Here is a 25,291-nt window from a genome sequence, read left to right on the forward strand (position 1 = left end):
AGTTAATTCAAGAAGCACACTATGGAGTACTATTTTATCACATGAAATAAACTGTGTGATGTAGTGGTAGGAAATAGTCAACGAATTTGGGTATTCTCCATGAAAAATAAAGTCACAAAAATTTTGAGTATCCAAGGTTATAGTTGATCATGAATCTGGTATGTTTTAAACGAAGCCCTCCCATATAAACACAGGGTGATGTTATACAAAGGTAAAGGAATATAAAGAATTTAAAACACACAATCAAAAGTAACAGGACTATAATTAATTTAAAAATGAACATTAACTCAGAGCTTAAAAATTCTAATTTATTTCTCACAAATGCCACTTGATGCTTGACTCACAGCTTTATTTACATTTGTCTACAGCATCATTTCCTCATGAAATGAACTAGTACAGCTTAGTTAAACCAAATGAAATCATAATCATCTGAATTGTCTGTAAACTATTAGCTAAATTTATAACCTTGCATTTGCTTAGTACAGCCAAAGTTTCAAATACAGAAAGCACAAGAATAAACCAATGGTAACATGTAGACTCTAGAAGATCATCTGGGCAATTTAGAAGGTGGACTTTCAAGAAGTCTGAGGCACAAATACAAGAGAGTAAAAGTTCTTGTGCAACCTACAGTAAACGTAGCAAAGAAAATTAAGACGTAAAAAAACAAGGGGAAGTTCATTGTAAAAGTATCGTCAAAATACTTCTACATAAGGTATTTTTGCTTTAACCTTTAGATCACTTGAAAAGAAAAATCACTCATTTTAAAATAAAAAACAAATAATTCCGTTTGGTCTGTCTACTAAACACCTTAAAACTTTAAAAATTTTTAATTGCAGTAGACAATAATTTAAAATTAAGGAAAAAAAACAAAAAGTGGATACTGACCCCCATGACAATAAGTCCCCAAGTGCACTGTCGATTTCCCTTAATATACTTACCTTGCATTGTCACTGAAGATACTGCTAAGAGAAACCTTTCTGTTTTTAAGCCAGAGGACAAAATGGGGTTCAAGTGACCAGATTTTAATTTTGAGAAATAAAACAAACTCTGAAAGTATTTTAAGCCATAAGTAATTTCAAGTGAATAGGAACAACAAGTAATTCTGCGTGTCATGCAGAAATAAGCATTCATTTGTTACTAAAAAGAAAATTTTATGCAGTGTTTGAACATCCCAAGGCAAATAAATGTTCACTTAAATTCAGAATCTCTGTTGGTCTTTCACTCAGAGAAATATTCTTCTAAAGCTTTCTTCAATTTGTTCCTCATTAACTATGATTTAACTTTGTCTACCCTACCATATGTGATAACTGGGTTTTTAAAGGGTATCACATAAAGCTTCTTAAAATATTAAGATAAACATTTTGAAATAAACAACTTTCTCATCATTAATGCCAGTAAAGAGAGGAACTGGTTTTACACTTTTGCTCAAAATTATGTGTCAAAGAGAAATGAATAACATCCCTTCTGCAATTCAGAAGATTTTTCTTCATTAAATGTGGTGATACAAAACGTAAAACAGAGTAAGAGAGAGACAAAGATTCTAAGGCACCCTCAGCATAGGGAATTTCAAATAAAAGTTTCCAGTTGGCTGTTTTCAACGAGTTTTAACTTTTTCTGGTAAGAATCACTTTGACATAGATTAACATAAACAGGTTGACTCCTCTTCCCAAATTGTCATAAACAGATTGTTTCCAACTACTTTACCACAGTCTTGCCTCCATGCCCAAGTTCAGGCAAGCCTAGGTTATCCTGTCTTCAGTCAATAGACAGTTCATATTCGGAAATGAAAAAAAACAAGAGTTCAAATTAGGAAACAAAGTACTTTGCCATAGCTGAGATGGTTTTAAGTGAAGCAAATGGTTGTAAATAATGAATGACAAATAGAGCATATATTTTGGGGCATTATGGCTTAAAATACTATTTAACTTTTAATTTCACAAATAAACACAGCTGTATTGATCTGAAAAGCAATGAAAGGCATGCACCTCTACTAGCAGATTTAGCACTTCTGACCAAGTAAGACACCAACTTCTTAAAAAATATGCTTCATGCACTGTACTGTTTTTTTTTTTTTTAAGATGTAAATTTTAATACATTATTTCTTTTTTGAACTTGAACGGGAACCAGAATGGGATGATCCAGATGATGACCTGTGGTGCCTGTAAGACATAAAGAGAAAGCAGATAATCTAGTAAGCTAAAGTTGATTATCCAGCATTCATTCATAAGACTGTGAAAATATAAAAAATAAGACCTTAATATGCTGGCAAAATAATTAAAATGTAAGATACAAATGTATACACATAACAACTAACTAGTATTTAGATGTTGGGTGTGAGCTCAGCAATAGCATAACCATAATTTAAAATTCTCTATATTTACAAATATCTTCTCTTTTCAAGATATAGCCACCTCTCAATTATTTAAGGTAATGAAGAAAAGCCTTGCAGAAATGTGTAAAATTACAGATAATATACAACAAAAGCATATAAACTTGGTAATGGAAGTGTGACTAAATGAATCCCTGTGATACACTGTAGTGTGTAGTAAGTCTATATGTAAAACAAATAAAGCAAGGCTTCTGTGTATGAAAATATCTATTCATAAATAATTATGTTTGGAAATCTAGGTCACACAAGATGATTATACAATTAGTTATAGGGTTATATTCATGCAGCTAATATGAATAAGTCAATATATCAACCTGGGTAAAGTAGTGGTGTTCCGAGGGGTTGGCCCTGGGCTCAGGGTTGTTTAGTGTTTTCACCAATCACCTGGCTTATGGAATAGAGAACATGTTCATTAAGTTTAGATGACAACAAACTAGGGGGATTATATGTGGCTAAGATATAAATTTGCAGAGTGGTAAGAAAGCAACAGAATGAATTTCACTCAAGTACGGAGTAATTTTCTTACAAAGGAACAAATGCACAAAAACAACACTAGTTGTGTGTAACCTTAATATCTAAACTTTAAAATGTGAAGAAAAATTAATCATTCTGTACACAAAGGAATCATGAAGTAACTCTACCACTGAACCCAGCAATAATTAGATTCTTATTTCTTATTTTCAGAAGCTGAAAGGATATGGAAAATTTGCAAAGACTACAAAGGAAATCATTAAAATGCCTATATAATTAGACATTGAGAATGTAGAGAAAGTTAATGAAACTGAGTAATTAATTAGCCTGTTGCAGAAAAGGCTGACAGAGGACACCTGCCCTCTCTAAATTTTAAAAATGTCAATATAGTAAGGTGATCCAGTAAAGGTCTTTCTCTTAGGGAGAAAAATAAAAGATCTGGACTGCAAGATGAAAAATTTATTAGCTACAAGAACAATTTCCTTATATCCTTATAGATGAAGGGCATAAAACAATAATTTGCTGTGGAAATGCATTTATACATATTTATATGAGAAAAGATTTCCAATAATAATATAGTTAATTTTTTTTACTAGAGGCCCCAGAATTCTGATTTCTAATATTTAATGTAAACTCAAGAACATAAATCAATACATTTAAAAATCAACTTCTAAATTATTTCTACATACAGCCTCTGAATTACAATCTTAAAAGACAGAAATAACCGAGAGTTGGCTATAATAATCATATACGAAAATAAAAATTTAAACAATAAAATGACCAGATAGTGGAAGAGTAGTTTGATCTATGACTTTTCTAAGCAACCTGATCAAGCACACAGGATAAACAAAATAATTAATGGTTTTGAAGTTCAAAGTTGAGAAGTGTAATTTAAAATTGGAACAAGGAGAAAATGAAAATCTAATCCTTGACTAGGAAGTTTAATCTAATAAACACACTTAAGAACACCCATTCTTATTTCTACAGAAACCCAAACCTTTCGGGTGACCGTGATCTTGTTCGTCTTTTTTTGCGATCACCAGATGAAGAAGATCTAGAACGACTTCTCTTTCTGTTCCTCTCAGGAGATGATGATGAACTTGAATAAGATCTTTTTCGTGGGGAAGAAGAGCCCCTGTGGGACCTGGAGCTGGATCTTCATTGATTGAGAAACAAATCAAACATTTCATTAAAAGAAGAAATGAGGCAGATCATTTAGTTAACAGATAGCTCCAAAAATAAACAGGACATACAACTGAAAACTTTGTAAGAAGGAATACTTACTGCATACTCAACAGAAGACTTCTGGGTTCAACCATGAAAACAATTCTATTTAAGTACAATTACTTTAACATTCTAAGCGTTCATCACTTACAATTTAAAACCAGCTTAATATATTATGGAACTAATTTTTTTTAACTTAAGACTTACATTTTAAAGTATACATAAATAACAAAACCAAAAGGTAACTGCATTGGCATGACTTTATGTCTAGAAAACATCATCCCATTTGGGAACAAACTTGTGTTATATATAACTTCCTGAGGCAAATATAATAATTCCCTGAGGAATTATGCAACCTATTGGTTGAGTTGCTATATAAGAGGCAGGGATTGAGGACAGCAATGGGAAAGAAAAGTAACTATTAAACTGTCAAATAAAGAAAAATAAAATGAATAACTTTAAAACTTTGATTTATATTAACAATCTTTATTTTTATGAAGGACTATTATTCATGAAGTATGAAGTGTTGACATTCACATGTTTCAGGCAGAAGTAAATGTGCAAATGTTTAATGCAAAATTTTTTCTTCATTTACATATTTTGGTTGAAGGAATTTAGCTTAAACTTCCCAAAAAATTCACCTTTGGGCTTAAAATAAAATCAGAAAGCCCAAAAGGAGAATTCTTTGGAAAGTTATAAGCAATGAAAAAAATGTTTGGGAAGAACATGAAGGCTGTTCTGTAAATCTGAATTCTAGTACTTCCCAAAGGGATATAGGACTTAAGGATCTTCACCTAAGAAGCACTCAAATAAAAGTACTAAAACATTGATAATACATAGTAACAAGAAACTCACTTGCTCTCCATTTTGTACTGGCTTACTACAAGCCTGCATACCATTCTTTCTTCCTTTAATGTTAAACTGCAAATGCCCGTTAATGCTACAGATTTGGCTCTACTAAGCAAGTGTTTTTTACCAAAAACTATCCTAAAACTTCAGTGTGAATTTCCACACAAGTGGAATTTTAGTCGTTTTCTATTCTTGTTAGATGCTTTAAATAAATGATCAATAAATCAACTTAAAGGGCAGCATATTTTGACCAAATTTAGAAAAAACTTCAAGAAAGTAAACACTAATGTTTCTATTTGCTTCTCCACAAATTGTTTTCCTTTACAGGTTCGACTAAATGCAACTTGAAGTTAACAGTAATGCTTGCTTAAGACCACATCCTACCTAGACTAACCAACATATATATTTTTTAACCAACCACACTTTAGTTTATGAAGTTTAAGGAGTGCTTGTTCTATATACAGTATTTATGTAAAACATTTTGTATTTGTAATTCTGTAGTATTTTATATATTACCAAAAAATGGAAATATGTATGAAACATTCCAGAAACTTTATCTGAATGTAAATGATGAAATAGTTTCTGTAAATACGGAAAGAACTGCCCTACAAAACAAAATCTGTTTGGGGGCAAGGTTAATTTTCTTCCTTTTAAGAACACAGTAAACTTTTTCTCTGCATATTTCTAATTTTATTTGAACTATTATTGCAAACATGACTTTAATGTACTAGAGATCTGATGATAAGACTTGGCTCCATCTTCCTACTTCAGCACATTTTACCTAGCACGAAAATAACAAACCTTGCGTTATGCAAAATTGCAACCTTAATTCAATCATGGGAATGTCTTGGCACATTGCTGGCAATGGAAACATCTCATGGTGAGAAAATTAAGCTGAGGCAAGTGCATTAGTTTTCTAATGCTAAAATAAAATTGACAAGTAGAAGCAAATTAAGAGGAAAAAAGCAGCAACGCCTTCTGTAGCCTTTAAATATTTTTTCTCTCTCTTTACAGAGAGATGCTACCTCATTCACCTTGATTTCGACCCACGAGATCTCGAACGTTCTCTGGAACTGGAACGAGATCTTGACTGCGAACTGGAAGAACTTCTTGAACGGGACCTGGAACAACATGGAAGGATTTTTTTTTCCAGGACCACTTAAATGAACTTTGTGAAATGAACACTGAAAGAAAAATATATATTAGAGTTCATTTTCATATAAAAAGACAGCTATTTGAGATAGATATTTTCAAAATACAGTATTTAACAGTAACTAAACAGTTTACTGCTTCAATAGTTATGCCCAAACTTAAGTTAGTTTAAAAAAAACAACTAAATTTTGCCCAATTTACTAAATTTACTTAAATTTGCCTAAATTATAAAATTTTGTCTAAATTACTACAAAAATCACTCAAAATGTACACATAAAAACACTAAGCATTACCTCACTTCATTAAGTACTTTCTGTTCACAAATAATTTTTAAAGCAACTGAGGACTTATACATCCAGGAATAATGAATGCTGTTTATAATTTAATTTCTCTGATAGATCTCTATCAATTTCCATGATCTCTAACAATTTCCTTGTTTCCTTTGTCTGTAGCTAATATGACATTTTTTTTAAGTATGACGCCATGTGTATGTTTGTTTAATCGCTGTTTTCTGTCTACTCAAAGGTTAGGGAATTAAAGAGATAACACATTAACAATCCTGTCATTGCCTTAGGTAATTACTGAAAAATGACACAAGGGGAGATACGGCCTATTTAAATTTTAAAAATCACAAAGAAAATAAAATTCACTTATTAACCTAATATATACCTTTAATTTATCCCTTAAAGTAATACCTTGCAGAAAAAGATTACTATTACATTTAAATCTTAAAATTATCACACCTGTAAGCTTTCAGACTTTACAGTACTCAAACAAAAATTATCTGTTAAGTACTCAATTAGCTAATATTTTTGTCCCTAAATACCATTAAAATTCATGGTCCATGGCTTCACTGCACCATGAATACAATTCTTCAAGAGAACACTGTCTATAAGAAGGTACTGCTTTTGCTCACCTAAAATTCTCACTGCTGACTATGCAATCAGGTATTATTAAAATTTTACATTACTAGCAAAATAATATTCAAGTACACCACCAACTAAATCCTTTTTCCTGGACATCTCAAAATCTCGAGCATTAAGCCAAAAGAACTAATATGTCTGAATTTCCTCCTTTACTCAAAACACTTACATCAAAGTAAATTATTAAAACACTGTCCATTAAAACCAATTATATAATTAGTGTCTAGAAAATTTCTATACTCGCCTTTGACATCATGAGTGAAATCTTCCTTTTACTTAAAAGTACCTAAATGTATACTACCTCTTTAAGTATCACTATATGTAATGATTTAAATTAATTTTTAAAAAGTCTATTTTAATAAAAGGCATGGTGCTAAAAAATGGGTTTGCACTTCTGAAAATACCAGACAATAACTTCATGCCACTAAGAAAAATTATTTTGTAAATGTTGACTTGAATGAAATCTCTAAAATAAAAAGGAAAGCTTATTCAGTCAAGAATAACAAAATTTATAAATAAAGAAGTTAGATACTGACATTTTGACTGGTGTTACCCTTGACCTGTACCCGTTTACCTGGACCTAGACCTTGAACTTGAGGGGGAGGATGAGCGTGATGAAGAACGTGAATGTGAAGATCGAGACTTTGAGCGACTTCGTCTATTAGATTTCTTTTTATTACTATCTTCTTCTTCACTGGCATCAAGATTATATTTTGAGAGATCAGCATCATCTTCATCCTCATCCTAACAAGAATTGAGTCAATTATTTACACATTTGTGTATGAATGCTATCTACTAGGAATAATGAACAGTTCTCTGCACTCAACATCTCCATATAGATATATGGTATCATCAACAGATATATGGTTCCATCGACATTTCAGCAAATTCTCAATCCTAAAATCTGCCCATTATATTCCTCGTCTCAGATAAACAGATGACTATCTCAGACATTTCAGTGAAGTAAACCTAAAAGTCATACTCATTTCTTCTTTTTCTGTCACAATTACCAAGTAAGCTGTCAAGAATTTTCAGTTTTACCCCTTAAAAGTCCTTGAATCCCTCTTCTTTAGTCTAAGTTCACAACTTTGCTCTTTTCTTTAGTATATTACAATATAACCTCTCACGTAGTCTCCCTAACTCTAGAAATCCATTCTGCCTCCCCAGTATGTTATTATATTGACAGTCACAAATCTGAAACAGATCAGATTTGCTTGATCTCATTTCTTAGGAAACAAGCTTTAAAAAACTTGTTCCACAATGATTTGTTAAGTAGCATTTGAGGGCTTCTTAGGATCAGACCTCAAATGTACCCTTAATCTGGATATACACATCAGGCCATAAAACTTTAGACTCTGAACTCACAGAATGGATACCACCTGACCTGATAGTGTTTGACCCTCTCACCACATTCTCCTCTCTGCTTTAACCACATTAGTTTATTATGATTTTTTGATGTTGCTTGTTTCTTTCCTTTATTTAAATGACTTCAATTTGCTGTTCTCTGCTTGTGGCCAGCATTCTATCATTCAAGGTCTCAGCTCAAATTCACCTCCTCAAAAATCTTTCCATCCACTAAAACCAAAGTAGCTCTTCTCATGTTCTGTTATTATATTTATCTTTACAATACCACTGCTATCTAAATTATCTCATTCATTTATATCTTTCCGCTCTAGAATTGAAAAAGTAGGATGGTTCTGTCTCATTACTGTAACTCCAGAGAATAGTGCTTGGCAGAGTGAAGTTCAAAATCTTTTTGAGAACAAATGAATACATAAAAACATATCTTCACTACTGGGCAAAAACCACTGAAAAGATTCATGTTATATCATAGCTCAAATAAGACTAAGGGGAAATAAGACAAGGAAATCATTTACCTCATCTAATTTGTATTTAGAAAGATCTTCATCCTCATCCTCTTCTTCTCCCTCAGATTCTTTATCTTCAACTTCCTTTAAAATAGATGCAGGACCAACTGCCTTCCCTCTGTATTTTTTCTTTTTACGTCCGAACTAGAGAAAAAGTTTCATATTTCTGTTAGCCGAAATGTTTTAAAATTACTACTTTTTCTAAGAAATTACTTTTACATATTTAAGTAAATAAGTATTTTCAAGTTAACTTCAACAATTATGTATTTAAGTTAGGACTTCTTAAAAATGATAAGCTGTCTTAAAGGGTACAGAGTATACTTACAAAAATATACATTTATTATTCCTTTATATTTTAGGTATTTTTTAATGTGTTCTAATTTGTGTTCAATCTGCACACTAACATATGGCTTACCTCATCATATTCACCATCAGATTCTTCTCTTTCTATATATTCAACATTTTCTCTTTCATTAAAACCACCGCCATAGCCTAAAAATGGAGGGGGCATAAATTGTTACCCTATGACAATTCATTAAAATAAAAACATGTCAAAATTGGGGCGCTTGGGTGGCTCAGTGGATTAAAGCCTCTGCCTCTGGCTCAGGCCATGATCCCAGGGTCCTGGGATCGAGCCCCATATTGGAGACTCTGCTCGGCAGGGAGCCTGCTTCATCGTCTCTGCCTACTTATGATCTCTGTCAAATGAATAAAACAACAAAAATGTCAAAACTGCCCCCAAGCAATGAAGAGAAAAATCTCATCAGTTACATTTGTCTAGCTAATAAATTACTACCTAAAAAAAGCGTATTAAAAAACATCACTACAGAGAAGAGTGTTAAACTTAAGATACATCAGCTAAAAAAAGCCTGTTGCTACATTCCTAGCTCTTCTCAATTTCAAAATGTCCTGTATGACTTAGACAATGCATAGGATACCCAGGTGGAAAACACCTCCTTCAAATCTATGCCATAACCCACGTTTTAAAATAACTTCCCTCTGTACTTTATCATAATTCTTCTAAGACAAGTAGACTCAGTAAGAACTAAGAATCAAATTTCACTGAGTACAGTTGCAAATAGACTGGTATCATTGGATATGGTGAACTTTTGCTGGAATAAAATGTAGCTAGGGTTTGGAATATTCCTCATTATATAAACAAACATGATGACATAATACACAACACCAAGTTGGTTTTAATACAAATATTTTTAATACATTGTTCAAAGTCACTTAGGTTCAATGAAGTAGGCAATAAAAAATGAAAATATTCGGGGTGCCTGGGTAGCTCAGTGGGTTAAGCCTCTGCCTCCGGCTAAGGTCATGATCCCAGGGTCCTGGGATCAAGCCTCGAATCGGGCTCTCTGCTCAGGAGGAAGCCTGCTTCCTCCCTCTCTCTCTGCCTGCTTCTCTGCCTACTTGTGATCTCTGTCAAATAAATAAATAAAAGCTTTAAAAATAAATAAATAAATAAATAAATAAAATGAAAACATTTTATTAAAAAGTAATCAAGATCAGCAAACCACTATTCTTTGAGGTCACAACTAACTATAATTAGATCAACAGCTTTTTGACACAGACTTAAGAGAAACTGGAGCTAGTTTTAGAAAGAGTGAGATTTTGAATAAATCTGCCATTAAAAACATAACAGACCTATGTCAGCAAGAGCAACATTATCTAAGTACTACTGTACATGCCGCAGAGCAGTACCAGCATACAAAGGCAGCCAAGTCCAAGATTTAAGGATTTCATGAATGCGCAAAACCTAAATAAATTTATGAACAAAAAAGTATTTTTAAAGACCTCAGGCTATGTGGCTTTAATATTGACAATCATGGGCATTTAAAAAATGATCATTTACCCTATCATCATTTTATAAGAGACACAAATAGTAGAAGGGATATAATTGTCCCAACAACAGAATGTAATAAATTTAACTTAAAAAAAAAAAATCATATTAGGGGTGCCTGGGTGGCTCAGTTGGTTAGGCAACTGCCTTCGGCTCGGGTCATGATCCCAGGGTCCTGGGATCGAACCCCATGTCGGGCTCCTTGCTTGGCGGGGTGCCTGCTTCTCCCTCTCACTCTGCCTGCTGCTCTGCCTGCTTGTATTCTCTCTCACTCTCTGTCAAATAAATAAATAAAATTTTAAAAAAATCACATTAAATTAATCTTATCTTCATTAGAGTCTGTATCAGTGAACACTGCAATGTGTAGGTGCTTATCCCTCAAATACTTGCATGTGATCTCTTTCCTCCTCCTACCTTATTTCAGAGACAATATGGACTTCAACTGTATTATACAAGAATTTCCTTTTGCTTCTGTACGTGATGTACAAATGAAGAGTGTATTAAATAACAGTAATAACTTTTCCTTACTAAAATCTTGGCTCTAGCTTTTCAGAAATATAAAAAGAGAAAAACAAGTACAAACAAGTATACCCTGAACCTCAAGAAAAGAGCTCATACTCAATGCTAATTTTAGATTACAAATACTGTGAAAAGTTGTAATTCACTATAGTTTACCTCTAGATATATTTAATATTTTATCAGTATGTCCTGAGATTAAGGTATGCGTAGTATAATAACAAACTTTTAAAAGATAACTAATAATAAAGATATAAGCTTCAAAGTACTTAAAAGTAGGAAAAACCCCAAATTTCACAGCATCTAGATGGAAAGTAAGTCATTTTAAGAGATGATTAGTAATAAAGAACTAAACTCTAAAAACTTAAAAGGAGAAAAAACTAAAAAACAAACCCCCAAAAATCCACAGGATGTAGATGGGAATTAATTTACATATGAAAATTTAAAAAAAGGCAAGTGAACAAATATAATGCAATATAGCATGATTATTTTCAGGTCAGCAGTACAAAAAAATGCCTGATAAACCAGACTATTACTATGTGGAAACATGTAAAAATATTAAAACAATTGTATTTAAAACCAATAGTTGGGCTTTTAGACAGTTCTTTGTTCATATTTAAGTAATTTATAGCTGAAAAATGATACAGCAAATAAATTACTGCAAGATTTAGAAAGTGAACTATAATTCACAAGTAATTCTGCATAGGTATGTAAGTAAAATTACTTTTTTTAAAAGAAGATTTTATTTATTTGAGAATGAGAGAGAGAGAGAGAGAACACGAGCAGGGAGAGGACACAGGAAGAAGCAGACAAAGAGGCAGACAGAGCAGAGAGCCTGAGGTGGGGCTGGATCCCAGGATCCCAGATCATGACCTGAGTCTACCGCAGCTGCCTAAATCCAAGAGCCCTGTAAAATTAATTTAAAGTGAGTATCATAGCAAATATAAAGCTATTTTCATGTTCTCATATAGGCCATAGAAAAAATTCAATTTTTGACAAGAACATTACTAATGTATAAACTATTCAAAATAGAAGAATGGCTAAGCAAATTATTTGTATAATTATTTGAAGGGATAACAGAGAAGTCAGCAATCTTTCAGTAGTACATCAACTTTTCTTTTATGCAAACTATCCAATGCTTAGGAAATGTTTCCCAGAACCTTGGACTTCCTTATTAAAAATAGTAAAGAAACACTGGAGAGCAATGGTATAGGTTTTTTTTCACACCTACAACTGTGACCAGCAAAGACTACTAGTTATAGCCAGAGAAGTGGGAAAGAGTCAAGACACCAGAATCACAGAAAAAAATACTAGGTAAAGGAAAAGTGAAGACATCAAACTTTGAGGACTTCAGTTGCTCTTGCAATAGTGAAACTTAAAACACACATAAAATAGGTCAGAGAATACGAATAGACAAAAGGCTTTTCAGGAATAAAATTTAAAAAACTGTTAAAGATTTTGGACTTTATCCTATAAACAAAACAGTTTTAAACCAATGAAATTTTTACTCTAAAATAAAAAACAAATCAAAAGAAAAAACAATAAAAAAACAAAACAAAACATCACATCTCTGGGACGCGTGGGTGGCTCAGTTGGTTAAGCAGCTGCCTTCAGCTCAGGTCATGATCCCAGCGTCCTGGGATCGAGTCCCACATCGGGCTCCTTGCTTGGCAGGGAGCCTGCTTCTCCCTCTGCCTCTGCCTGCCTCTCTTGTCTGCCTGTGCTCACTCTCGCTCCTCTCTCTCTGACAAATAAATAAATAAAATCTTTAAAACAACAACAACAACAACAACAACAACAAAATCACATCTCTGGCTGCCAACAGAGAAGTGGGGGCAGAATATATACAGACACCAGCTAAGGAGCTATTTCTCCAAGACAAGATATAGTGGTATTCCTATCTAGAGGAGTGGTGGAAAAGAATTTTGCGGGAGGAAGAGGGTGGAGAACAGAGGAGAAATGAAGGAGTTACTAAGCACATCTAGATTTCTGGCTTACGCAACAAGCATATGGTGGGTAGTACTAATCATGAGAAAGAGATCAGTAGAAGAGGGCCAGGTCCTGGGGGAAAATCATGAGTTCAGTTTGGATATAATAAGGTTGAAATTTAGATGGTAATGTTCAATAGGCAGTTTAATATATGGGTCAAAGAAGGCTCAGCTGAAGACATATATCCGAGTATTATGTGTGCCAAAGATTACTTAAACTAAGGGCTCAGGAAAAAATGCCCAGAAAATAAAGAGCAAAGAAAGAAAACTTAAGAGACTGGATCTTGAAGAAACTCAACAAATATTCTGTGGCCAGGGAGATGATGATGAATCTAAAAAGGACACAAACTCCCAGAGGTATGGGAAGAAAAAAGATCAAAAAAGATAGAACATATACTTTAAAGGTGAAGGAAGGAAAAAAAAGGAAGACTCTTTATGAGAAGGCTCCAATCTATCCAATCAATTTAAAGGCCAAGAATGAGAAAAGTGGGGTAACACTTGAGGACTGAAAAAGAAAAAAATATCTAGGACACTGGACTATAATCTCACATGAGAGATTATGATTAAAAAAAAAAAAGAATTAAAAAAAACAAAAAAGGGGAGAATAAAACAAGAATTTCTGTTGCAGCCTCGAAGGCTTGGTCCAGGTGATTCTGGAAGGGCTAATGGGTCTCATACCCTCAGAAACCACACAGTTTAAGTGGTGTGACGTTCTCAAGGAAAAGAAACAGGGAAGTAGTTTAGTAAGTCTAAGTCTGACAATGATAACTGTATACAGAAGCCTTTGATTCTGTGATGTCTGAGTCACTACATGATAAAGTCAGATTTGATAATATGGTTGGGTTAACTGCTGATAACTGAAAAACTATATTCAATTAGGTAAATATTTTCATCTTACCACAGAGAACACACAAAGCCAAAGGTAACCTATTACTTAGGCCAATGGTTACCAAACACCACCCAAATCACCTACAGATTAATGACACCAAGGCACAGCTAAATTTGAGAATTACTGCCTAACCTTTAGACAATTATCTTAAAAGAATAGCCTCTCTGCCCCCCCCTTTTTTTTTAAAGATTATTTATCTATTTATTTCTTTGACAGAGAGATAAGAGAGCACAAGGAGGCAGAGCGGCAGGGAGAGGGAGAAGCACGCTCTCCACTGAGCAGGGAGCCTGATGTGGGACTTCATCCCAGGACCCAAGGACCATGATCTGAGCCAAAGGCAGCTGCCCAATTGACTGAGCCACCCAGGCATCCACTCTCTGCCCTTTCTAATGTCACTATTTGTCAGTATAGGACTATCTAATACTGTATTTTATGAACTGTGTTATTATTAAACAAAATATGATCTTTTCTGGGTATGAGAGAAAAATACCAAGATAAAAACCTAAGGGCAAAACAGACAGAATCTTCAACTACTGTGCTCTTGTTAAGAGAAGATGATAGAGGGACACCTGGGTGGCTCAGTTGGTTAAGCAGCTGCCTTCGGCTCAGGTCATGATCCCAGCGTCCTGGGATCGAGTCCCACATCGGGCTCCTTGCCCCACAGGGAGCCTGCCTCTCCCTCTGACTCTGCCTGCCACTCTGCCTGTGCTCGCTCTCTCTCTGACAAATAAATAAATAAAATCTTTAAAAAAAAAAAAAAAAAAAAAAAGAGAAGATGATAGAACTGTCAATTAATTTTTAGTTTTTCTAAAATCATTTAGTTAGAATGTGATTGTATTTTACCTGTTCTTTCTTCTAATTTAGCATACTTTGGAGTATTACACATGTTACACTCTGATCTTCTGGCCCAATTCACATTACTGCATCTTTAGAAGAGAAAAATACCAAATTAATAGGCTATAATACAACCTAAGAAAAAAAAGTAAATTTTTTGACATTCTAAAATTTTAAAATAAAAACTAGGATGAAATCACTACCATAAAGAAACATTTATTAAGAATATTGCAAACAAAGAAAATGTACCAGTAGTGGAAATTTTCTGAAAAGAAAATACAGATTTCAACAGAACACTGAACTATTTAAGCAGAGAAACAAAAGCTATATAGTTTGAGAAGTGCCTGTCATTTTTTTTTTCCAAAAATATGAGGCAAATTATACCTACAAAGATTTTGATGCCTTCAGGGGAAAATTCATTTTAAAGGTTTCACTAATTTTTCAGTCTCCAAATTCACCTCAAAGAACAGTAAGGTTATACCCTCCAAATAAACTTAAATTTTTTTTGAGGAGTAACTGCAAACACTGAATTTCACAGCATATAAAATCCAGTGATTTAATCTGTTGGAGAATTCTCCAATACAAATTTACTATCGGATCAGGAATTTATGTAAAACCCTCTTCTGATTCAGTCCTTTTTCATATATGCAATTCATCTGCACAACAGAAAAGATGAAAGTTGGAAAAAATCTATACAGAACCTGAAAATCGAAAGTATTAAGGAAAACTACCTGATCAAAGATAATTATGGCAAACAACTTATGATTCTAAATCTACCTTGTAAACAGGCAAAATGAATTTTGTAGTGTATTTCGTATTAATGATAGAGACTAAAAATTTTTGAGGTTTTTCAATGAGAGAAGTAGGTTTTGGTAGTTTTAAATAGCCCCTCTTTTTTGGGAATGCAAGCTTACCTTAAGCATTCATTTACTAGTATACATAATTCATCACAGTAAAAACCAATACTGCCCTTTAAAAAAAAATAGAATTTAAGAATTCTTTATACTACTCTGTCAGATATGGACTAAACAATCAACGTATCTTTGATTTAAAGGTTTACTTGGTTTGTCAATGTGACTAGTAAGAATTGGAAATACTAATAAGTAAAGGTTAGACATGTTATTATGGAAGAAAAAGCGGATAATTTAAAACACATACGTTTTGCACTGCCAGTCATTAGCACTAAAAAGGCCTCGGCTCTTTTCTGCGAGTGTCTTCCCTATTTCAGTACCCCCAGCTTTCATCATCTTAGCCTCAGTTGTTTTTTCTGAAAATAGGAAAATAATGCTTTACGAATCTGGGGAAATTAAAAAAATGGTCCATATACAGTTGTAATAGAAGCTTCCTTAAATGCTTACCTCGACCACATCTATTACAGCTGGTTCTTCTGGCAAAGTTTACATTTCCACATCTGAAAATAAAAAAAATATATATAGATATAATATTTAAATCTACAGAATTTTTAAAATTCTATATGCACAACTATTAATGTGTCCTTATTATATACCCACATCCAGAACTTCTAATGCCATCTCAGTCAAATCACAAAACAAACAAACAAAAAAAACCCAATTCCCCCCTCCCCAAATCCTTGCAATGAGGTGGAAAAAAACGTATGATTTAAAATCACAAGTCCAGGATAAAATATTCCAATCTTTCGCTAACTGGTTATGTGATCCTGGTTAGTCATTTGATCTCGGTGTTTCAGTGTTCTATTGGCATCTACCATTGATTATAACAAAATCCCCCTGGCAAAACTGAACTGAGATAGGACTCCACTTCAACAATTACTGAAAGGCACCGAGAACTAAAACAACTCAAAATAAATCCTAGTACAGAAAGAAGAAGATAGGTACAAAAATACATTAAGTATAAAAATAAATCAGAGATGGCTTCATGGGTCTTGACAAAATCTTTTTACAAACGAGATGGATTGTAAGGAACTTACAATCTAACTAAAAGTGTAGGTAAGTTCAATAATCACAAGGAAATGGAGTTTTCTAGGGTTATTTACCAAACCTCTGAAACCTAGTTGAAAAAAACCACCACAACCAATAAACTCAACATGGTGCAACACAATATCACTTTGTTTATATCCAGCAAACATAATTAAAAACAAGAAAATTACCAGGTTCTCTAGCAATGGTCTTAAAAGTGCATCTGTATATTGGTAAAAGCCTGTTAAATGCTCTGAATAACATGCAAATCTTAAATTTTAAAAAGCTGATTTCTTTTAGGTGTTATACTATAATGAAATAAATGTATGAATTATGGAATGGGCACTAAACTGTGCATTCCATATAATTTTTAGACATTTTCCCCCATAAATCAATGCCTTATGACCCAAGTAAGCACTGAAAATATATCCTGAATATACACACTGTAGAAATAATACTTTATTCACATAACAGTAACAGAGCTGAAGATACTCTCTTCGACCTACTTCAAGTATTTGCATATGCTATCATAATGACACCATCAAAGGCACATCATTCTACAAGTAACCCACAACACAAAAATCACAAGTTTTTAATCTTCTGAATGTTTTCAACAGTCTGTATCACTTAGGCCAATGCTATTTGTAGCATATGAATTTGTTATATTCAATACTGTTAGGCTGACCTAATCCTTCAGGTAATCCCAATCTTCACGCAAATGGGCCATCCATTTATTATTAAATAAACACAACAATATTTCCTTTAACTACTTAAGGTGTGCATAGAAGTCAAATGTTGGGGAAATAAGGATTTAACGTCCTTTAGGGGCAGTAATTGATTTAACTTTTCTAAAACTACTACCAATAGCTAACAAGAGTACTCACATTTTGTGGATTTTGTTGTTCTACACATTATCTATACTATCGTGTATTCATTAAAGTGGAGCTATTCTACACCAGTTTTTTAAAGTTAAATAACCTATTTACATGGTCTGTAAGCAATAGAACTGGAATTAAGCCCATGTCTGTTTCAAAGTTTCTCCGCTTTATTACCGCTAACTCTATGATGCTGGAAGCCAACTTAGTAAGAAATCACAGATTTTTATTTGAACGTGAGTTGTGCTTGCCATTTTTTGGGCAATTACTTTCCATGTGTTTCCAAATAGGTGCGTTTATTTGAGCACCCTTCCAAAGAATGTGGCCATTTAATAGAGCACACTGGCTTCAGCAACAATGTCAAATAGCTCAGCTACTGAAACACGTGCTTCTCTGATGCAGGAATCTCCAGGGCTGAGCAGGCAAAAACACAGGCCTCTCGTCTTTAACAAGGTGATTGGTTCAACTGTTGTGAGGAAATTATCAATGAGGAGAAAAAAAATCAGAATTTCTTAAATAAAAGAAAGGTAGTGTTTGGGTAAGGGAGGGAATCACAAACAGTAGGGAACAAAACTGAAATTTAAAAATTCAAAACAAAACAACCAAAAATCCACGGCAAATTATGAGAAGCAAAAAAAACCCCAAAACACCGAGTTCGAGAAAGCAGCTTCCCGCGAATAAAAGTTCCGCAGAAAAAAGTCACGTGGGGCATATCCAATCGCAAGCTGGCCTCCTCTGGAGATTTCCTTATCGCCGAAACCTGGCCGAGGCGGGGGTGGGGTGTGGAGGCAAAAAGGTAGGCCATCTCGCTTTCGAAAAAGAGGGGCGGCCTAGGAGAGAAAATGTCGAGGAAACCTGGAGACCTCCTCAACACAAAGGCCCCCGAAAGAGCTCAGAGAGAAGAGACTGGAGCCTCCTTCCCGCCTGGGAGCTGGCGGTTCGCCGCCTCAACCCGGCTTGAGGTACCAGAGACTGTGAGAACGGAAAACGCCGAGAGAACCTTGAAAAACTTCCACCGATAAACCCTGCCCCAACTTGGGACCCTTCATGAACTCACTTTTTGTCAGGGCAAATCCAGTCACCGTCACTGACTCGGAAATTCTTGGTCGACATCTTGGACGCCGCCACCACAGCCACCCGCAGCTACGTCTTCGCAGGAGGAAGCGGGCTGGGGACTTTCGGCACTCCGGGGCTGTCCCGAACGACGCCTGACTCCGACGCACCACTGCACCAGGGCTTGATAATGAGGACCCCCGGCGGGGATTGAGTGTGAACGTTATAGTCCAGAGTAAGATGCCTGTGCGATTGTTTTCTGGCCGAAGGAGTTACAGTGCAGATGAATTCTCTAGAGCTAAAGTAACAGGCGCCTCAGGGTCAGCCCAGGCGGGAGGCCTTCGTGGCACTGGAAGCCTCGGAGAGCCCCCTACAGGCGGGAGGACCCAAAAGAAAAATACTTCCGCTCATATGGGCGGAGCTAGGGAGCCCAGGCGGAAGTGACTGTACTCAGGTTTGAGTTTGGGACCGCGGATTGCTTAGTAGGTTTAGCGGTTGAGGTATGATGGGCTAGTCAAATGTTTGTAGAAGTTATTTTAATAAAGGATTGAGAACTCTGTTCTTTAATCATGCACTCAGCACACGGATATCACTTAGAAACTTGCTGGGTTTTGACGCGTACGTCGATGTAACATAAGCAATGTACACGTGGGAACCGACCAATAATTTTAGAACTAGGATAGTGCCAGTATTGTTAATATTATCAGTGTGTCTTTTACCCCTTGCTTCTCTCCAGAGTTAACATGCTCCTCTTTTGGGTTTATTCTTGAGCTTTTGAAAAATTTATGTTTCTAAACTGTTGAGCTTTACGAGGATATCAAGTTGGTTGTTATGTTTTTGTTTTTGTTTTGTTTTGTTTTCACTCAACAGTGTACTTCCAAATTTGTTGGATTTTAGGTTGTTGCGTATATTTGCATGTGATTGTAGTTCCTTAATTTTACTGCTGTATACTGATAATATTTCTTTGGGTGGCGGTTTATCCCTTCTATTTAACAGGTTTGTCATTATAAACAGCGGTGGTATAAATATTCTAATGCACAGATTTCTGTACCAAAATATAAGAATTTTTCTAGAGTATGACGTATACCTACAGAGAACATTTTCAACTACTTCCTAATTATAATAAGTGCTTTAAAGTCTGATGATTTTAACCTCTTAGTCATTTAGGGGTTGGCAGCTGCTGGGCTTTTTTTCCCCCTTGAGAATTGGTTATATTTTCCCACTTCTTTATATATTGATTAATTTTCTTTGTTGAGTAATTGTAGTTTTTATCTTGGACACTTTGAATGGATCCTGTTAAAAGCCTTTGGGGAATATTGGTTACTTTGTTTTGTTTTGGGAGGCAATCAATCCAGTTTGATACAGTTCCGCAAGCTCAGTCTCACTTTCTGTGTGTGCTGGTCCTTAACAGTTCAGTTTTCAAAGGCTTTGTTCTCCTTTGAGTCTGCCCTATACATACAACACGGAGAATTATGTTGGAACTTGGGCAATACATTAGTTCCCCTTATTTACAGTTTTGTTTTTCCTGGGTTCAGTTACCTGTGATCAACTATGAAAAGCAGATGATTCTGACTTACCTCAGAAGGTCAGGGGTAGCTTAACACTGTGTTACAAATGCCTATGTCATTCACTTCACTTAATCTCCTCTTATAGGCATTTTATCATCTCACATAAAAAGAAAAGGGTGAGGTATGCCTACATGGCTCAGTCATTTGTGTCTTGATTTTGGCTCAGGTCGTGATCTCTGGACGGTGAAATGGAGTCCCGTATCAGGCTCGGGGCTCAGCTTGAGATTCTCTTTCTCCCTCTTCTTCTGCCCCTCTCTCCCACTTGCACATGCTCAATAAATACATAAATAAATAAAATATTTTAAAAAAAAGTATAAGTGCAGTACAAAAATATATTTCAAGAAAGACTACATTAACATAACTTTTATTACAATAAATTATTGTAATTCTATTTCATTTTTAGTTATTATTGCCTAATTTATAAATTAAGCTATAAATTAACATAGGAATGAACATATAGAAAAGATGTATATATAGGGTTTTATATACATAGTTTCAGGCCTCTGCTGGGGGTCTTGGAACATATATCCTATGGATAAGGGGAGACCAATGTAGTTTAAATTGTAGTTCAGTTCACATACCTTTTGCTATACAGCTTTGTGTCTTTCCTGCAGATGCTTAGTTCAGGTGTGAGAACAGAATTTATATGAGTTTATGCATAGAATTAGGGGGTCCCCTTCGACAGCTCTTTTTGATATTCATTTTATGCTCTCTGTTTTGTAGGGACCCCTCTTTGTGTTCCTCTTGTCAGAAATAAGAAGGTTTTCTTGGACTTCTAGCTGTCTTCCATAGCAGCAATAGCTGACTGGGGCCCACACTGGGGCAAAGAAGTAAGACAAAAAAACGTGGATTCCTTCTGTGCCCTTCATACCACAGAGACCTTCTTTCTGAGTTCCCTTGTTCAGAAAGACAGGGTTTTTCTTGGTCCAAGTCTAAGGCCCAACTCTCAAGTAAAAGCCCAGATGGAGAAAAGGAGGCGGGGGGGAAGCCAGGTGTTCTGCCCCCCACCCCAAACTTTGGCTCACAGAAACCCTTTTTCTCCATTTATCCTGCTAGAAATACAATATTTCTCAAAAGAAAAAAAATACAATATTTCTCTTCATTTTTGCTGCCTGTGTGACCGTTAGTTTTATTAGAGACCAGGCCTGAAGTCAGCTGTGGGAGAAAATAGCAAAAACAAATAGGGCATTTCTCCAGCTTTGATTCTCCCCAGTCTGCCCATCTTTGTTTACTTTTCAGAGTCCTCAGGTAGTTGCTTTTTTTTTTTTTTTAATTTTGATCTGAGCTTTTAGCTGTAGTCAGTAGGAAAGAATAGTGATCCTACTTCATCTTGGCTCTGGCAGTGCAAATCAAGGAAATGCAAATTACTACTATATACTCATCAGAATGATTAAAATGAAAAATTCAGGGTTGCCTAGGTGGCTTAGTAGGTTAAGGGTCTGCCTTCAGGCTCAGGTAATGCGGGGCTCCTTGCTCAGCAGCGAGTCTGTCTCTCCCTCTGCCTGCACTCCCCCTGCTTGTGCGCCCCCCCGACAAATAAATACATAAAAAATCTTTTTAAAAATTTATTAAAAAAAAATAAAATGAAAAACTTGGACAATTCTGAGTGTTGGAGAGGGTGTGGAACAACACATTCTTATACATTCTTATACACAGTGGTCGTATCAATTGATGTGTCTCCTTTGGAGAACATTTGTCCAGAACTTCTAAACATATGTATACCTATGGTCCTGAAACTCCACTCCTAAGTATATTCCCAACAGAAATGCACATAATGTTCACCAGAGATGTATATAATAATGTTCATTATTACACATTCTTAATAACCCCAAACTAGAAATTCCCAGTTGCTTATTAATGAGAGCCTATATTCACCCATTGGGATATCATATATAACAATGAAAATAAATTACAACCACATTAAACAGTGTGGCTGCCACTGAAAAGTATAATATTGATTGAAAAACCATATACAAATGAGTACATTTACATGAAGTTCAAAAGCAGACAAAACTAATCTAAGATAATGGTTGCCTTAGGACATGGGAAGGAAATAACAACTGGAAGGGTACATCAGGGGCTTTGTAGGATCCTGGTAATAATTGTCATGATCTGGGCTCTAGTCTTACAGTTATCTTCTCTTTATAAATACCCATTGAGCTGCACACTTAGGACTTGGGGATTTTTTAAAAGAAAAAGTTTAAAAAATACTTATATTTACCTATTTCACTTATCCCATCATTCAGTAGATGCTTTTTAAATATTATACCAACTTGAGGGACAAAGGGTGTGTTCACAGACCCACTTTTGACAAGTTATTGAGGCTGATAGAGACCCCAGGGCCTTAGCCCCTTCCTGTCCGCTGCTCCCTATTGCTCCTGATGAGACAGAAAAAGACGAAATGGCCATCCTGCTTGGTTAAGAAAAAAAGTTCCCTGGGATGACTTAGCACTCTACTGAGACGCTTCCTTATAGATTATACTTCCACATAAAGGGGGCCAATCAGCCCTGAGAGACTGTGAAAAAGTCCTCTTACCATCCCCCATCACCTGTAACCATAAAAACTTACCCCTAACCCTGCTGGGTGCTCAATTTTGGGGGAATGATCCCACTAGCCTGCCAACGATAATAAAACTGAGTTCTCTCAGATTTCCATGTGCTGCTTTAGTTTCCTTGGTCGCTTCAGATTTTCCCCAACATTTGGTTCCGTGACTGGGAAACCCAACTCCGCTGGCCCATTGTGTCACTGGTGTGGAATAGGAGCTGAGCCGTGAAGGACAATGGAGTACATACCCTAGGGTTTAGGCATGTCCTGCTGATTTTGGCAGACCCGAGATGGGTTCTTCCGGATAGTCGTGACTCACCTCCGCCTGCTGGACCAACAATACGAGACCGAGGACAACTGGCTGGATCCACCCATCAGGACGGTAAGCCCCGGGGCCACTGGCCAAGTCAGACCTGTCCATTGGGGATGGGAGGGGAGCCTGATCACCTCTCATTAGTCAGGAATACCCAGAGGGGGTTGTCCAACCTGCTTGAATGTGAAGAATGCCTGACTATGTGAATCTGTCTGTACGGCTCCACTGCTTAGGCTATGGAGTCTGAGTGGGCTGCACCCTGAGTCTTGCAGAGCATCATATGGCATAACAGTCATCTACTCCACAGAGTAGCCTGGTCCAAGGCTTATACAGATAGACCTTAGCTAAGACCTTCCTAACTTCCCTTGAGGGATTTGAGCAGGACAGCATCTGAAAAAATCCCCTCCCTTTGTCTGCAACATCATTCACGATGGGAGGGAAACCCAGTAAACCCCCTGTCTTAGACTGCATGCTTAAAAACTTTAAAAAGGGCGTCAGTGGTCACTACAGGGTTCATATGACCCTGAGATAACTCAGGACCCTCTGCAAGCTAAGAATGGCCTAGTTTCAACATTGGATGACCCTCAGAAGGAACCGTAGATTTGCTTACTATCCGACGTGTTTATCACGTAATCACCAGAAACCCAGGGCATGCAGATCAGTTTCCATATATTGACTCCTGGTTAGAAATAGCTAGAACTCCTCCCCCATGGGCACAATTCTGTGTAAATAGTAAGGGACAGTGCAGGATCCTCATCGCTTAACCAACCAGAAGTACTTGGAATAAAGCCATACATCAGGGCACCAGGAGGAAGAGCTCCCACCACCAAATGATCTTCCGCCCTCCCACAACTGCTCCGGAAGTCAGACCTGGTACCCCAACACCCTTGGTCTCCCCATCACCACCGGTTCCATAGGGATGGAACCGGTTGGAACCTGCGTCCCCCCCATTCCAGCGCCAACTACACCTTTGATTCTGCCAATGGCCCCAGTCTCCCTGCCACCTCCGGTTCCCCAACCATCAGTGGTCTCACTACCAGCCTCCTTACTATCCCCAACTACTCAGGATGGGGACTCCTCCCCAGAACCCAAACCCCAAAACATCACGCGCCGCCTCTGAACACAGGAGATCCTGGCTTACCAAATGCCCCTCCGTGAGACTTGAGGTCCTCATATGATTGGTGCAGATGGCACCCCCCAACCAGGTTGGCCTATCATTTATTATCAGCCTTTCACCACTACCGACCTCCTAAAGAAACATCATACTCCCACATGTTCAGAGAAACCACAGACAATGATTGACCTCATGGACTCCATCTTCCAAACCCACTGACCAACATGGGAAGATTGTTAACAGCTCCTTCACACCTCGTTCAACACCGAGGAGAGAAAAAGAATCTTTCAGGAGGCGCATAAGTGGCTCGAAGAGGTGGCTCCAGCAGGCATTATGAATACCAAGGGATGGGCTCAGGAGTCTGCACTGGACAATCAGCCTGACTAGGACTTCAACATAGAAGAAAGCTGTAATGCTATCAAGCACTACAAGGAAGCCATCCTGCAAGGTCTTTGACAAGGTGCCAAGAAACCTACCAACATGTCAAAGACAGCTCATGTGACTCAAGATGGGGAAGAAACTCCTGGTTATTACTACAAGTGACTTTGCAAGGCTTTCCACATATACACTTGATTTGATCCAGAAGCACCAGAGACCAATGGATGGTAAATGCAGCCTTTGTGGCACAGTCAGCTCCTGATATCTGTTGCAAGCTCCAAAAACTTGAGGGTTTTGTCAGGATGAACATCACCCAGCTACTAGAAATAGCCTATAAGTTCTATTGAAACCTAGAGACTTTAGCAAAATGCGAGGCTGAAAAGAAGATGAGACAAAAGGTCACCCTGCTGACTGCAGCCCTTCAACAAAACTCTCAACTATGAGGACTGCTAGAGCAGTTAAGAGGACAGCCTCAACAATGCAGAGCCCTCAAAAAGGATCAGTGGGCATCCTGCAAGGAAATGGGGCACTGGAAGAGCGAATGACCAAATCAGAG

At 36.4% G+C, this 25,291-nt stretch overlaps 1 protein-coding gene across 2 annotated transcripts; it reads right to left on the bottom strand.

Moving 5' to 3' along the window:
• Positions 1-287: 287 nt before the first annotated feature.
• ZRANB2 (zinc finger RANBP2-type containing 2) lies at positions 288-20,331 on the bottom strand. Of its 2 annotated transcripts, XM_059375116.1 has the most exons (11): positions 18,822-19,965; positions 16,311-16,363; positions 16,111-16,219; positions 14,962-15,044; positions 9,292-9,368; positions 8,886-9,020; positions 7,583-7,752; positions 5,968-6,054; positions 3,858-4,016; positions 2,704-2,777; positions 2,062-2,159 (listed from the first exon to the last, which is right to left on the bottom strand). In XM_059375116.1, the coding sequence occupies exons 1-10, from the start codon at positions 18,875-18,877 to the stop codon at positions 2,744-2,746; spliced, it is 963 nt and encodes a 320-aa protein (XP_059231099.1). In that variant the 5' UTR covers positions 18,878-19,965; the 3' UTR covers positions 2,062-2,159; positions 2,704-2,743. The 2 variants fall into 2 exon arrangements, with proteins under 2 accessions (XP_059231098.1, XP_059231099.1); XM_059375115.1 differs by lacking the exon at positions 2,704-2,777 and having other exon boundaries at positions 288-2,159; positions 18,822-20,331.
• Positions 20,332-25,291: the final 4,960 nt, after the last annotated feature.

This window comes from Mustela nigripes, chromosome 14 (genome assembly GCF_022355385.1).
Source record: "Mustela nigripes isolate SB6536 chromosome 14, MUSNIG.SB6536, whole genome shotgun sequence".
In the NCBI taxonomy this organism is placed as follows: domain Eukaryota; kingdom Metazoa; phylum Chordata; class Mammalia; order Carnivora; family Mustelidae; genus Mustela; species Mustela nigripes.

What these genes read in the sequence shown, in the direction of transcription:
- ZRANB2 (XM_059375115.1), bottom strand. Translation starts at nt 18,877, where the DNA reads ATGTCGACCAAGAATTTCCGAGTCAGTGACGGTGACTGGATTTGCCCT. An exon ending in AGTTCAAGGTCTAGGTCCAG is followed by an intron (nt 6,055 to 7,582) that starts GTAAACGGGTAC and finishes ATGTTGTTCCAG; the next exon opens with GTCCCGTTCAAGAAGTTCTT. An exon ending in AGATCACGGTCACCCGAAAG is followed by an intron (nt 2,160 to 3,857) that starts GTTTGGGTTTCT and finishes TATGTCTTACAG; the next exon opens with GCACCACAGGTCATCATCTG.